The sequence below is a fragment of the Mustela lutreola genome, chromosome 12 (assembly GCF_030435805.1).
Source record: "Mustela lutreola isolate mMusLut2 chromosome 12, mMusLut2.pri, whole genome shotgun sequence".
In the NCBI taxonomy this organism is placed as follows: Eukaryota; Metazoa; Chordata; class Mammalia; order Carnivora; family Mustelidae; genus Mustela; species Mustela lutreola.
The window spans coordinates 95054294-95070784 of NC_081301.1; the positions used below are offsets into that span (position 1 = coordinate 95054294).

Here is a 16491-nt window from a genome sequence, read left to right on the forward strand (position 1 = left end):
GGACAACTTTGGTAACACAGAATTAGATATCTTAAAGATGTTAACTGATTATTTGAGTGTGTATAGTAGATGGTTAGCCGTGGATTGTCTTTGTACCACTTAAAACGTGGTCACATCATCAGAGGTAGTGAATGTAGATTCTGGGACCATGAACCCTGCCTCATGGGCTTTTTTGAAGATGCATATGAGGGATATGGGTCAGGGTAGGGTCTGGGGAGATGCCTTATATGTCTGGAAATGCCTTTTCTTTCTGCTAGGGCTATAAATTTCCTGGGTACTGCTCTTATTCTCCTTTGCTGGACTTTGATAGAGATTAACTTGCTATTTAAGTTTTCTGTAAGTGCTGCCTAGAAATGTATGTGTATGTAAGTCAAAGGAACTGGCTAAATACTAAGATACTTGTTAATTTACTGTTCTCACAAGTTTTCATATAATTATTTTATTATAGAAATGGTTTGTAAATTCTCACATAGTAAACATAAAGTTTGTTTCCAATTGTTTATTCTCTTCTAAATATCTATTCATTTTTCTCCTTAAAAAACACAATTTGTGTTAGTGTCTTAGTTGGCAGAATTAGAAGAAGAGCCCTAGTTTGAAAAATACTTGAGTTTATATGGCCCCAACTCAGTTAAATGGATTTAGTATCCAGTCTGGTTATTTGCAATTAATACTCCAATAAGGCACATAATCTTTTAAAATCTATTAGAAAAGTCCAAGTTTTGTGACTTTTGATATATCCAATATGAATTAATTTCAATTAAAAACATTTTGATCCCTTTTGTGTACCTGGTGTTAGGCATTATATAAGTTATTTTTTATTTTTATCTCTTGTTATTAATATGTTTTTAAGTAGTGAAATAACATTTGGGCATTCGGTCTGGATGAAAAAGAACGGGTGACAGGTTATAATTTATCAAATACAAATTTTAAAAGTAGGCTTATCCTTTCTCACAAGTGCAAAGCAAAATGTTTTACTAAGCTATCAAATTTTGAGTTATTGTGTGTGATCACAATGATAAAGATTGTGTCACTTTAAGTTAACATTAAAAAAGCAATAGCAATTATACCATTAATAAGAAGGCAAAACTATTTTTTGGAATAAAAAGTATTATTAGAAGAAACTGTAATAAGGTGAGGAATATTTTGTTACACACCAAATGAAAAGCCCAAACATTAAGTGATGATTTCTCATATTTTAATAATCAGTGGGGTGACAGAGGCATCACTGAATGTGTCATCAAGAATCATGTGACTACTAGATGGAATACACAATACTTTCATCAGCATTGTGCAGAAAGCTCTTTTCTGGTACAACCTACATTACAGCACTTATCACTTAAGGGTACATAGAACTGTCTCTTTTTTCGGGAATGTTTATCTAAGCCTGAGTTTTCTAATTCTGAAAGACTTTTGTCTTCAGTTTCATTTTGTCCACTAAGAACAGCTTTCTTCAATTCTTCCAAATTAAGATTTGAACTTTCCATTTCAAGTTGTAGCTCTCTTATTGATGGCTCCCTGTCAGAGAGTGCTGCCTTCAGCTCCTGTGAGAAGTTAGGAATGTGTTCCACCATTGTATTTAAGATTTTCGTATGGATGATGGAGGATGGCAGGACTTCTAAAAGGGGAACAGAAAGAGAGAAAAATACTCAAATCAAGGAACATCGGGAAAATAAAATTTTGCACAGACATAAAAAAAGCATTGTCTTAATAGAATTAAACCAAGACAGAATCAACAAATATCCTGATTAAACAGCTTAGAGTATTATAGTTGGGTGGCTTAAATTACTGTAGCATCACCAAGATTCTGCTTTATTCCACAGACCTTCAGTCACCTTTCTTCATGTCCCCTTAATGCTTTCCTTATGGCAGTTTTGACTCTTCCTGATTTCTGAAGGCATCTTGGTCATTGAAAACACTCAGTTTGACCACAGATGAATTTCTCTTACTGGATAATATCTTCTGTTACTAATTTCTGAGTTCTTATAGTAATCCTATCTAATATTCCATGGTGGCAAATTACTGCTTCAGGATCAAGTTTAAAAGGCAGAATCTTCAACTGCTCTGATCTAAATGTCAGGAGGTAACCCGTCTTTGACATCCCTCACACATCTATTTAACAGTTCATTTTTCCCAGAGTATTTACTTCAAATAAAACAATAAGCTAATACTTTATCTCTCCTCCTAATGCTCTTTCTCATTCAAGTTCTAAACTGACAGATGAGAATTTATACCATTTTTAGTTGTCAGAAGTTTTTGCATTTTCTTTCAGTAAGATATCCTAAGGTTAATTCAGCCTCTTCATAAAATTCCCTCTGCTCTAATTTAAATCTCCTATAATTGGGGCCTTATTGAATGCACAGAAAAGCTAATAGTAAATTTCCATGTACTTAAAGCCAGTTAATTAATTAGGCAAAACAGTTGTAGCTTCTGTTGTGTTTATTCAGAGGCTGTGTTTTTTGGCATTCTTTTTCATCTGTAGATGGACATATAAGGTGTTTTGACATCTTGGCTATTGTGAATAGTGTTGCAGTGAATGTGGGAATGGCAGTATCTCTTCAAGATCATGATTTCATTCATTTCAGATGCAGAAGTGGGATTGCTTGATCATATGGTAATTATATTTTTTTGGAGCAATCTATAGTGTTTCCATAGTGTTATAGTATTTCCATGGTGTTTCCTATAGTGCTGCACCATTTTGCTTTGCCTTCCCACCAACAGTATACAAGGGTTCTAATTTTTCCACATCCTGAACAACACTTGTCTTTTTTCAAGGGGCAGAGAAGCAGAGAAAGAGGGAGAGAGACAGAATCTCAAGTAGACCTCATGACTAGCATGGAGGCTGATCTCACAACCCTGAGATCATGACCTGAGCCAAAGTCAAAAGTGGGTTACTTAACTGACTTGAGCCACCCAGTCACCCGTCTCTCTCTCTCTTTTTTTTTTTTTTTTTAATAACTATCCTGACAGCTGTGAAGTGATACCATCATGGTTTCCCCCCCCCCCCAAAGATTTTATTTATTTATTCAACACAGAGAGAGAGATCTTGTGATCTCTCAAGTAGGCAGAGAAAGAGACAGGCAGAGAGAAAGGGGCAGGGAGAGGGTGGGCAGCAGGCTCCCCGCTGAGCAGAGATCCCAATGCAGGGCTCGATCCTAGGACCCTGAGATCATGACCCCAGCCGAAGACAGAGGCTTAACCACCAAGCCACCCAGGCGCCCCTACCATTGTGGTTTTGATTTTCATTTCCCTGATGATTAATGACATAGAGCTTCTTTTCTTATACCCGTTGGCCATTGCATGTCTTCTATGCAAAAATGTCTATTCAAGTCTTCAGCCCATTTTTTAACTGGGTTATTATCTTTTTTGCTGTTGAGTTGTAGGAGTTCCTTATATATGTTGGAAATTAAACCCTTAGCAGATATAGGATATGCAAATGTTTTCTCCTAGCCCATAGCCTGCCTTTTCACTCTGATTATTTCCTTTGCTCTGCAGAAGTTTTTAAGTTTGATGTAGTTCCACTTTTCTACTTTTGCTTTTGTTGCTTGTGTTGCACTTTTATTAAAAGTATTTTTTTTAACTTATCTTGAAACATTTTGCAATCAACAGCAACTTTACCTTCTCAATTCTAAATAAAAGATAATATCCCAATCGACTTGAAATCACACAAACATCTCTTAACCACTGTTATTTTGGACTAAAATTACACTACCAGAGACCTCTTTTAGTTAAAAATATCTGTCTCTTATTTTTTAAAAGGGGTTCAATAAGTGTTATTTATGCACACATTGTAGGAAAAAAATGGCTAGTTAACAATTTAATAACATGAAAACAAAACTAACAACAGAGGTTTTAAACTCAAGTATATTGACATATACTTCCAAAAAATTCTCAACTAGTAATTTAAACATTTTTCTTGATCTTCACTTGCAGGCAATATCATGTTAGGTTATTTCCAATTAAATTATGTAGTGGGTAGTAATTAAGAGAGTTCTTTGAAAATAATTTGAAATCACAATATTCCTACAGAAATAGAAATTTGGCTAAAAAGCTATATATAAATGTGCTCAGAAAATCATTTTTAAGCAACAATTTGGAAACAACCTAAATGTCCATTAAGAATGGTTAAAACCTGTATGTCCAATAAAAATGGTTAAATATATATATATATATGATAGATTTATGATATAGAATACTATAAAGAAGTTTTAAATTCTATTTTTGGAGACTAACAATGTGAGAAACTGCTCACAGTGTGTTAAGTGAAAGTCAGGAGATAGACATACGTATCTCCAAAAAAAATTTTTTTAAGGTTTTATTTTTTTTTAAGGTTTTATTTTTAAGTACTCTCTGCAACCAAGTGGGGCTCGAACATACAATCCTGAGATCAAGAGTCACATGCTCTGACCACTGAGCAATCCAGGTGCCCCTACATATCTCATTAACATTGCTTTCCAATTCCTCATTAAAACAGATTTTTAAAAAATTTTCTCATTAAATTCACATATTTTTTCAAAGCCTATAATATCCATGTTTTTCATTTTTCTTATTATATTTATATATCTGTTTTTGTCTTTAATATGAGCATATTTTATTTATTCAGAAAAAGTGAATTAACAAAGGCAACACAATACAATTTGGTTGTCCCAACTTTGAATCAGTAAATCCCTGAACTTTGTAGTACTCTTCTAGTAATATTATATAAGAATTCTGTAAGAACGTGCATTAAATAAATCAGTCTCTAACCAACAGTATAGAAAACTAAAGTGAATAGCTTTATAATCATGTTTTAAATCCCATAAAAGAGAAGCAAATTATGGTTTGTGTGCACAATAATTTTATCTGAGAGTCACTTGTATACAGGATAGATAGGCTATAGTTGTGACTTATCATAAACTGAATATATGTTGTGAAATATAGAATACTAAGTTATTCATAATTGAGCTTGCATTTTCTGAATTTAATATGACCCATTACACTGCTTAGAACAGTTTGTGAAAGTTTGCATTGCTACTTAAACTTAACTTCCAGTTTATCTTTATAAATAGTTGATTACTAATGAAGTTGTTTTTGTTTTGTTTTTTAAACCATTTCAGATTTGAGCTGTCTTCAATTCTTGGGGCTTGCTTTTAAAGAACATCTACTACAGCTTCCAAATGCTTGAAGAAGCATCAATCAGGTTTTCAGCTGAAAACTTCTCTTGGGCAAACTTTCCTTGACTCTAGGTCCTCTTCAGTTTCTCCTGTAGATTAGGCCCTTTTCTTTCTTCAATCCCTTACTGCACAAATGAACTTAAAGGTCCAGGGCAAAGAGGGTAGGAGGCTAGGCTCTCCCCTTTGGTGACCCTTACAAATAAAGATAAAATTAAAAGAGGAAATTTTCGATAGTGTGGGCCACAGCACAGCTTTTTTGCAAAGGAGTAGAGTCATTAGTGAGCCCCTTTGTGTTTACCACTGCAGGATCCTCTCAGTGGTCTCCTGAGTTCAGCCCCATGCCCTCTGGCACTCAAACCAGTGCACACTTGACTGCCTCCAGCCCTCTCAAGTTGAGATGTTCTGTCCAGTTGCTCCAGCCCCCCAGCACTCCCTCTCCCAGGCCCATGGACTTAACTCGGGTCCAACCTGAATGGGTCCCACCTTGAACCGGTCTTTGCGCAACCAATATCCTCTGTGGCCCTCCTCTCCCCATCCAGATCATCAGATTGCCAGGAGGTGAAGGGCTCCACGTGCCCCTCAGGAGAGGCCTTTGTTGTTCCCGCTGCTAGTTCTACCTCTGGTGAGCTCCCCGGTGATAACTTACTAGAAAAGCAATTACAAGGGAAAACTCCACAACTTTCAGGCATCACAACCTGAGTCAGGGCCAAGCGCGGGAAGCCCAAGCGCTCTGGAGCCAAGAGTGCGGGTGCCTTTCTAAATGGTTGGTGGCCCGCTCTCAACCAGTAATTGGAAGTACGTAGGTGGTGGGGGGTGGGGGGATAGGGGTGCTCACCTGCAAGTGGTTCTGATGCCTGCCGAGGTTCCCGCACTTGCTGGTGAACCCTTCCCACCCAGGAGATCGAGCCGCAGATCTGGATGCGTAGGCGGACTAACTCGCGGCCGCAAGCCTTAATTATCTTGTCATCGTTCTGGGCTGGGATCTCTCTGGGAAGCTGGCTCAGTAAAAGCCAGACTTTTAGCAGGTGGGACCAGTGCAGGTGCTGCATGTCGGACCAGATCGCTTCTGTTCTGGGCGTTTTTTCCTGTAGGACTGAAGCCCCTGTCGCCCACCAGTCTCTGCCTGTGTTCCAGTCCTGGACTTCAGGCTGCAGTCCTAACCAGGTTTCACCAAGCTTTTATAGCCCTTGGGCGACCACTTAGACCTGAGTCAATTGTCCAGGCTCCACCCCTTTCTCCACCCACCGCCTTGGAATTCTGCCCCCACTCCTGTCCCCCCCTTATCTCCCCGCCTTTCACCCTGAACAACTTTCCTCCCTTTACCCATCTTTCTGTTCTTGGACCCTTCACAGTTGTGTATTTTTTTTTTCTTTTTTTCCCTTAAACTATTTTGTATACTTAGATAAATTTAGTCAATATTTGAAGTTTTCCTTTATTATAAAGTTAGGCATTGCCCTTACACTAAATTATATCAAGAAAAATAAAATTGAAATCACCCATATTATCTCAAATTCAGTTTTCCATCATGAACATTTGTTGTGTAACCTAATCTAAATAAGTTAATTCATATAGTGTCTGGTATATCAACCCATAAAGATATAATGAATGAACGGATAAATTAATAAGAGAGAGAACTGATGACTTTTATCTAAATCCTGGTTAAAATGTTAAAATTCTCAATGCATCACTTTAAGCTTGTTCAGTATCTTAAGTTACATTGCACTTTCTCTACTGATTTTCTCTACTGTCTCCCAAACTATCTAGGAGATAGTTTGATTGTAACCAGTTTTTTGAATATCTTAATTTTAGGTTGTATTGTTTCTATATACCTCAAGACTGGAGAGAACACACACACACAGAAACAAGCCCCCCCCCCCCAAAAGATCCCACAATTCTAGAAAGGATATTTTGGTAATATAGGCTACAGCACAGACATCATGTTTATTTATTTATTTATTTTTTACTATATTCTGTGTTTACTGTATTTAGTGAGGTAATTTTTAACAGCTCCTGATTTAACAGTTTGAGATAATATGCTCATTGAACAATCTTTCTAGATGGACATTAAGTGTCCATCTTTTAAGTGTAAATAAGTCCATTTTTTCAATATTTTTTTGCTTGTGTTCATAATATATACAGACTACCTCAGTTCTACCAGGTAAATTAGAGACATGTTGGAAGTTAGGGTAGCTTTGGTTAAAGTAATAACTGAACAATCACAAGTACAACATGGGCTAGAGTAATTCTGATTTCTAGAATGCTGCTAATTGCAACAGGACCCAAATACTAAGCATTGCATAATTAAAACAGCAATAATAACAATAGAAAAGAAAAACAAAAACATAAAAAACAACCCTGACCAAAGCTATGAGAGGGTCAGAGGTAGTGCTTTTACACAGGTTTTTGCTAAGATAAGCAGTTTGGGAGAGTCTTCTTAAAACTGAGGTTGGAAAGGTTTCTTTTGTGGGTTCATAGTCATTGCAAAAAATAATCCATTTGCAAGGCTGCCCTCCAAAGTAATCGCTTATGTAAAATATAAGTTTCTGGGGGGCAGTAGGTGGTGTGCACTAAAACTACAGTAGAAGACTGATAATCAGCCTCCTGTGACCATCTCAAATGACCTCCAGGAGAAATCAAATACAGGAAGAACCAGAAAACCAGTTAAGCAGGGACATGCAAGCAAAATTTTCAAAACTATCAGATATGATAGGAACATATGTTAAGATGACCTAAGGGTCTTTCACAAGTCTGTGTGGAAATCAGAAAACCTTAATTGTTACAACCATAGCAAATTATACCTTGTGACTTGTCTTTGTGCTTGTGACTTGGAGAACTGCTTCCAAGCACGCATACACCTTTCTTTTGCATACATAATCCCCTGTATCTAATAAGCTTCAGGGCAATTTTGCAGAGCAGTTGGAAAGACTGTATCCTTGGCTATAGTCCTCAGTAGAACAACAGACAAAAGCATTTAGCAGCCTGCTTTAATGTTAGTTTTCTTTCAGTAGATGGGAATTTTTATTTTAGTAGTCTATTCTAGTAGTCTTTTTTTTTTTTTTTAAGATTGATTTATTTGACAGAGAGATCACAAATAGGCAGAGAAGCAGGCAAAGAGAGGGGGAAGCAGGCTCCCTGCTGAACAGAGACCCTGATGTGGGGCTCGATCCCAGGATCCTGAGATCACCATCTGAGCTGGAGGCAGAGGCCCAACCCAGTGAGCCACCCAGGCGCCCTACCTATGTAGTCTTATAGACCTCCTAGCCATCCTGTGAAATGGCCATTTTCCCATTTTATTATTTTTTTTAAGATTTTATTTATTTATTTGACAGAGAGAGATCACAGGTAGGTAGAGAGGCAGGCAGAGAGAGAGAGAGAGAGAGGGAAGCAGGCTCCCTGCTGAGCAGAGAGCCCGATGTGGGACTCGATCCCAGGACTCTGAGATCATGACCTGAGCCGAAGGCAGTGGCTTAACCCACTGAGCCACCCAGGCGCCCCCATTTTCCCATTTTATAGAGAGAAAAAGCAAGTTGTGAGTACTCAAATACTTGTTCAACTGTTTAGCGCATGTGCCAGAAGTGGGCTTACCCTACTGTTAAGAGTAACAGACAAGTGACAGACAAGTTCATAGTTTTGTAGGCACAGCTAACAGGTTTTTGCTAAGGTTTGTTTTTTTTTAATCAAAATAGCTTTATTTGAATTTTCAAGCTGTTTACTATAAAGGTATCAATGCTTCAGTGTGCCAGGCCCTGTTCTGAGTGCTTTGTAGTCTTTTATATAATTCTAAAGATTTTATTTATTTGTTTGAGAGAGAGAGGGTATAAGCAGAGGGAGGGGCAGAGGGAGAAGCAGCCCCCTCCCCCAGCAGGGAGTCAGACCCAGGGCTCCATCCCGGGACCCTGGGATCATGACTGGAGCTGAATGCATGTTGTTAAAACAAACAACAACAGAACCCAAAGAAACCTTTTAAAAGATTTTATTTATTTGACAGAGATCACAAGTAGGCAGAGAGGCAGGCAGAGAGGCAGCGGGAAGCAGGCTCCCCACTGAACAGAGATCCTGATGTCCGGCTCGATCCCAGGACCCTGAGATCCTGACCTGAGCTGAAGGCAGAGACTTAACCCACTGACTCAGGCACCCCACAAAGTAACCTTTTAAAAGAGAATAAACAAATATATGCCATATACATGTCTGGTAAATGCTGGAGCAATGATTCCTATCCATGTCTACTGGGTTCCAAAGCTCCCTTTCTTTGCTTCTACTGTATCCAGCCCCAGTTGGAACTAATCTGCATGGTGAAGGTTAATAGATAAACATTAATGCCTTTAAAACAGTCATTTTAGGTACAAAGGGATCAGCGAATCTATAGATTGATTCTCTAGGCCATGCATTGTAGAAATGATTTCCCAAGTTTCTTGCTGGTAGCAGAGTCCATGTGTCACAGATCTGGCCAGGACAATATAAGCACACATGTGGAAGTTTCTGGCAAAGCCTCTGCTTTTCTGATCCAGGCACTAAACCTTCTTCTGTTCCTTTCTTTCTTTCTTTCTTTCTTTCTTTCTTTTTTTTTTTTTTTTTAAAGATTTTGTTTATTTATTTATTTGACAGACAGAGATCACAAGTAGGCAGAGAGGCGGGCAGAGAGAGAGGAGGAAGCAAGCTCTCTGCCAAGCAGAGAGCCCGATGTGGGGCTCGATCCCAGGACTCCGGGATCATGACCTGAGCCAAAGGCAGAGGCTTTAACCCACTGAGCCACCCAGGCGCCCCTTCTGTTCCTTTCTTTTCCTGCCTAAAGTACACACTGAGATTCAGAGGTGCAGCAGCCATCTTGGGACCATGAGGTATGAGTGTCTGCTGGTTTCATTCAGATGCTGAGCAGTATTGATGGCGTACTCCCTAGGTTTGTTTAAAGCCCCCTACAGGGTTTTGTTTTGTTACTTACAATACAGAGAACACAATCCTAATTAATAAATATATGCATAAATGGATTCTTTTTTTATATGAGAAACAAGCTTACATTCATTCATTTCTCATGAGGGCTTTAGTCATAATTCAGTAGCACTTGAGTTAGATATTTTAGATTGAAGTAATCATTTGATTGCTTTTACAGGATGGTTTACCACAAATTATCTTTGTACCTCTTAAAAGTTAGTTATGTAAGAAGCAGTGAATGTACTTTCTGGGACCCGGAGACCTACTTCCAGGGACTTTGTGGAAGCTGTGGTCAGGGAAGACGTGGCAAGGGCAGTTTCTGTGGAATTGCTTTTTGTGTCTGGTACTTTATCTTTGTCCTATCTAGGCTGTAAATTTCCTGGGAACTGCCCTTGTTCTTCTGGGTTAGATCTCCATTTCACAGAACTTTGTCCCAAGTGGCTGACAGCCTCTGAGGTTCTCGAGTGCCTTACTGAATTCCCTTGCTCCTGGTCTCCTACCCACCACCCTCCGCCTCTACCCCATCCACTTGGGGTCAGCCTGTGGTTCTAAGAGAAACTCACTTTTTTAAAGACAGGAGACTCTGCTCTTTTTATTTCACCACTAATGTCTTTCTAGCAGCTTCACATTTTGTAGCAAATTCTCACTGTTTTCACTGATGTGTCAATATCAACAGTCCCACTCAGTTCCCAGGATAATTAGTATTGCCTCAGATCTATTTTTCTTTGTATATTTCTTCCATCATTTCATTGGGATCTGGAGGAGGAGAGGTAAACCCTTGTATTTTTTTTAAGCACAGTGATCAGAAATGGGTGCTGACTGTGTATCTCATCAACATCCTTGGGACCACTCTAGATGTTTGTGCTTTCACTTCAGGTTATCATGCTGTTTTATCAAGAAGACTGAAACAAAAAATGAAGGAAAATTAGGATCTTAAGAAAGTTCTCTTATTAGCAAACCTTTGGGAAATCTCTTGGCTAAGAGATTAGAAAAGATAAATAGCTTCAATATTTTCTTATTTTTCCTCAAATAACAATAGATGTGCTAAGGGAATGTTCAGAAAGAATTATGCGACTGGATGAATACTTTTTATGAGCAGGGATCTTAGTTTTTTTCATTAATGATACATGCTTGTCATGTAATAGGCAGTCAAATAATGGGTCCCCAAATATATTATTGCTCACCATGAATGTTGATATATTGAGTCAAAAATTAAGGCTCAGAATTATATGCTGCATTGACATCTGGTGTAGCAGGGAGGGACTTTAACGGCCCAACCATAAGTTCCCCACCCTACTTGCTTACACAATGGAGTCCAGCTCTCCTAGCCAAACAACTCTACTCACGAGGACCAGGCACAGTTCTTGCTTATCCCTCAGTAATGGGTTTCATTTTCCTGCCACCTCATGGAATCATTCAAAGAAGCCATCACATTCTCTCACAGGAACCGCATTCTCTCATAGTAATCTCACCCTCTTGCTTCTGCAAGGCCTTCCTTATAGAGTCCCTGGTGGTTCACTCTGTTCTGAGTGCATCTCCCATTTAGCCATGCAGTGTCCTACCCTGAGCTGCGAGTGTATGTGATTAATAAACTGCTGCCAGTCTCATATGTCCAGTGTTGGTGTCAAAGGTTGTATGTGGCCATCCCTATAATCTTAGGCAGAGTTTCCTCCCTCACCAATGGGGTGGAATAGAAGGCAGTTAAAATATTTGGATCATAGACAAGGTGGCCTATTCATGACCAAGGACACCTGGTCAGCTTTAATTAACTCCTCTTGGCTAACTAACTGGTTCAATGACATAGCAAAGCCTCCTGAGACAGAACTACCAATTGCTGCAGGCTCGTGTTTTGGGTATACTTTCTGTCTTTGTCAATATTGCCATCTCTTCCCACCCTGAAATGTTCTCATCCCCAAGACAAGAATTGTTAATTGATTGCATCACAGCTTGAATGTTGTTGGGTTTGGCCATGTTTGGCAGGTGGTCTCTGAGTCTCCTACTTGTAAAGGCAGACACAACTAACTGTTTGGCTCTTGAGTCCCACTTGCCAAGGGTCCAGCTAGAACAATGTGGTCACTGCATCTAGCCTGGTGACAATCCCTCGCAGCTTGGGGGTAGCCATGTGGATATTGTTTGTGATTGTGCACCCCTGAGATAGGCTCAGAGTTGACCCTCTGTGAGTTTTGTGGAAAAGGAGACTACTGGGGCGCCTGGGTGGCTCAGTGGGTTAAAGCCTCTGCCTTCGGCTCAGGTCATGATCCCAGGGTCCTGGGATCAAGCCCCACATCGGGCTCTCTGCTCAGCGGGGAGCCTGCTTTATCCTCTCTCTCTCTCTGTGTCTACTTGTGATCTCTGTCTGTCAAATAAATAAATAAACTCTTAAAAAAAAAAAAAAAAGAAAAGGAGACTACTATCCTGGGAAGAATTAAGAATAACACCTCAGTTTCAGGTCTATGGCCAGGTACTAATGAGAAAAGAAAAAGGGAAGGAGCATTTGGTACAAGCTCCTACCTGGATTTTGCTTAGTGTTGCTGGTTACCAGCATACCAAAGGGCTAATCTGGCAATCATGGAATTTGATGACTCCCACATGGGCCATAGACAAAATAACCTTATCGTATGTGGACCGGGAGCCTAGGGAGATTGACTGGAGGAAAAAGTGGTTGCCTATAAGGCTAGCTGCTATGCTTCTGAACTTTTCCCGTAGCCACCTGTACAATGGGTAATTGGATCAAAAGAGAAACTAAAAGCCATGACTTTCTGTAGTTAGAAGTGTGAAATATTTTGAGAGAAATTGTATACAGAGAGCGAGAGAGATACAGAAAATTTTGAGCGAGAGAGATACAGAAAAGAGCTGGGGTGCTGTGGTTCATATACTTAACAGCAGACAGCACAGCAGGACCTGTAAGTACTCTTCTGCCGCTGCTGCCTATGCTTCTTTCATAACAAAGATCCTGATCCTCAGGGTTACAGGGAAAAACACCTGTGGCATCCCTGTGGCACAGCAAAGGAGTTAATTCAAACTTCCTTAAACCCTGTAAGCAACTATTGCCATGGCGGTGGCCCCTAAACCTCATGATACTGATTTGAAACTCTGGAGGAAGAAATTAATAAATAAGTATAGGGTAGAGCGGACCCCCCACACACCCTCAAAGTATATTTAGTGGCCAACCAAAAAAGGGAGAAAGAGAAAGAAAGAAAATGAAGGAAAGAAAAAACAAACAAACCTGGCCATGGGGAAAGAAAAAAAACCAAAAAAACAAAACCTGAAACAAAGACCCACAGTTAGACCTAACTGAAAATCCCAAATTTACTAAAATAAATGTAAAATAGATAAAGACCTATTTATTGGCTCTTGAATCTCACAGCATAGATTCTGAATTAATCTTAACATCTGCTGAAATCTACCAATTGCTACCAATTGGACATAATACTAGACTCAAATTATAGGTATACCTGGGGGTCCTTCTACATATTAACATGGTACCTGCTATAATCCTTGGAGGTTACTACATATGAAATCAGAGAACAAATAGGTATGTCTTACTTTAACCACTAAGACTGTTGTTTTGGCTAAATTGCCCATTGCTCCCATTGCTCCAAAATAGATTTTAGTTAGCGCAGATACTCTCTGACCCAATAAATGGTAAATTAAAAAATAAAGAAAGTCTTTGGTACTTAGCATTTGGCTTGACAGAATTTGACCCCATTAACTCATCTGCATGTTTTTTTACAAACTCTTGGGCTATTGTTTAAGACTTGCCCTAGGATACTACTTATTCACATTACCCTTAATCTAGGGTGTTGTCCTCATTAAGATAAATGGTCCTTCAGATTCACCAAAAGGCCCATGGCTCCCACTCCCAACCTGGGCCTTTATTCCAGCCCAAAGTTTCCCTAACATTGCAGCACAGGAGAATTGCCTGGGAGATTTAAGAAATCCTAATGTGTTGCATGCAGAACAATCAAATCAGTATATCTGGTGTGAGAACCAGGCATCAGTATTTTTAAATATCTCTGTTGTGCCCAAGTTTTTGCGTCTGAGAGACCACCAAGGAGCCAAGCACCGATGCAATCACATGAGGGTTTGTTTGACAAGCTTAAGCTTGGGCCCAAGTATACCTGATGCAGATGCAGAGGAGTAGGGGCTTGGACCCCGAGCATAGTTAAGGCAGGGGTATTTATGGGTTCCTGTTACTAAAGCAGGGTGGGGATTCCTGAAACCAAAACAGGGTGGGGGTTACTAAAGCAGGGTGGGGGAAGTTCAACCCTTGGGCACAGGGGTCTTAGATGGCTGCCAGAGCTAAGATGGCTGTACTTATGCTAAGGCTAAACCTGAGGTGGGATGGCCTTGATTTTTCTTGGCCTCCACATTTCCCCAGAACAATTTTGACCCTTAAATCTCTAAGGTTGTTGAAAGTGGAAGGTCTCATCTTCCGTAACTTCTTCCTGCTCAGTAGAGTTGTCCTGACCTACTCAGGTCAATATTGATCATTTGGGGAATGTATAGGAGAGTTATGAAAGACAGAGGCAGCTGAGTCCAGGGGTTTAAATCAATCATTAAAGGAGAGAGGGACTGTTTAAAGTGCTAACCTGAGTAGATCAGAACCCAAGAAATATTTTGTGATAATCTGGAACATCAAGATGGCTACACTTATGTCAGGGCTAGACTTGAGATGGGTACAGCCTTGTTTTTCTTGGCCTCCACATCTCTAGTTGTCTACAGTGTGCCAAACAGTTGACAAACCACTATGTAGCCACTGCCTAAAGACTCTAGTGAAAGATTTTAGGAATAACGCCATTTAATCTGTTACTTACATAACCCTTTATATCAATAAAGTTAGAATTCCTGAATATATCAGTCCTTAGTATAAATGGGTTATGCAGTACTTTAAATGTCTTGTAAAGAGCTAATGTCAGTATCATAAGTGTTGGGTCCCCAATGTTGGATACCCCAATAATGGGTCCATGGTCAAAGGAGTGAGACTGATACAAAGTGAAGGTCAAGCAACGCTTTATTTCACGCCAAGCATCAAGAACCAGACTCACCATCAAACAGACTGGTGGCGGCTGTCCCTTAAAGAGAGGACGACCCCTCCCTGCTTTCCAGACTAACTTTTTTTTTTTCTTTTTTTTTTTCAGACTAACTTTTGTAGATCAAAGGCCATGTGGCTGGGCCTGGCCACACACAGGTGGCTAATTGAATTACAGTTCACCACACAGTAGCTATAGAAACTAGCCTATCACCTTGTAGCTAGGAGACAGTATGAGTCCCCCCTGATTGAATGTCTCCACCTGACCTGACACACCCTTGTATTTGGGCCATTATCTCCACTTGACCTAACCCACCCTTGTATTTGGGCTGTTACCTGGAACTGGTTTCTCGGACTTGCTTTAAATAAGTTCCCCTGGTGCGGGCAGGGTCAATTTAAGTTTTACTGCATAAACAACAAAATGGCTGTTCAACGTAGGTGGGGACGCTCTGGGTAAATAGGCCTTACAATAAGGATATACAAATATGGTGGAAAACAGATGTGTATGTACAGAAAGGGGAATGTATTCTGGAACTTGTCTACGGTTCTAGCCAGTGTTTTATAGAAACATGTTAATTATTTCAATTTATATTCGTGGAACACATGTGAAAAATTAATACAAAGAAGTTCAGTCATGACTATTGAACCCAAATAATCACACTTTATTCCTTCCTACTTGATTTTCAACACTGATCTTTTATTCTGCAGTGACATCAAATGTCACTTATAATTTGCATATTTGAAGTGATTAGTAAGTTATGTTTTATATTTACTTGTATCTGGCTCAATAAACCAATCTTGAAATAACTCAGAATAATCCTTATAGACTTATCAAACAATTTTATTATTAAAATATTAAAGCTTTAGAAATACATATGATTCTATTGATATTTAAGAAGTATTGTTTTCCTAGAAGCCAGTTTGAACAGAATTTTTTCTTTTTAAGATTTTATTTATTTGAGAGAAAGAGAGAGAGAGAGAGAGTGGAGGGCAGGGGGGAAGGACAGAGAGAGTAGAAGAATCCCAAGCAGACTCCCTGCTGAGCAAGGAGTCCAATCTAGGACTTGAACCGAGGACCCTGGGATCATGACCTGAGCTGAAGGCAGATGCTTAATTGACTGAACTACCCATGCCTCCAAGTTAGAACAGAATTGTAAATTGCCTTTTTTATGAAGTGAGGATTGTTTAATTCTACTTTTTTGGTTAACATTAACTGATAAATGCAGGTGGCTATATTCCTTTTTTGGGGAAAAGTGATACCCCAAAGCATTTGATGAAAGGAATTATCTTGAACTAAGCTGGCTACAGTGGAGAAGAAAATAGATTAAAAGTATAGGACAAGTTGTATGCTCTAGGATTATGAACTCTCTTCATCTATGA

General features: G+C 39.4%; 1 protein-coding gene across 6 annotated transcripts in view; it reads right to left on the bottom strand.

Moving 5' to 3' along the window:
* Positions 1–1173: 1173 nt before the first annotated feature.
* The window catches only part of PLGRKT (plasminogen receptor with a C-terminal lysine), a 75118-nt gene continuing 59800 nt past the window's right edge, over positions 1174–16491 (bottom strand). For all 6 annotated transcript variants that reach the window (XM_059141965.1, XM_059141964.1, XM_059141966.1 and 3 more), the window contains one exon: positions 1174–1615. In XM_059141965.1, the coding sequence (XP_058997948.1) occupies positions 1281–1615 (335 nt within the window). In that variant the 3' untranslated portion in view covers positions 1174–1280. The remainder of the gene's footprint in view (positions 1616–16491) is intronic.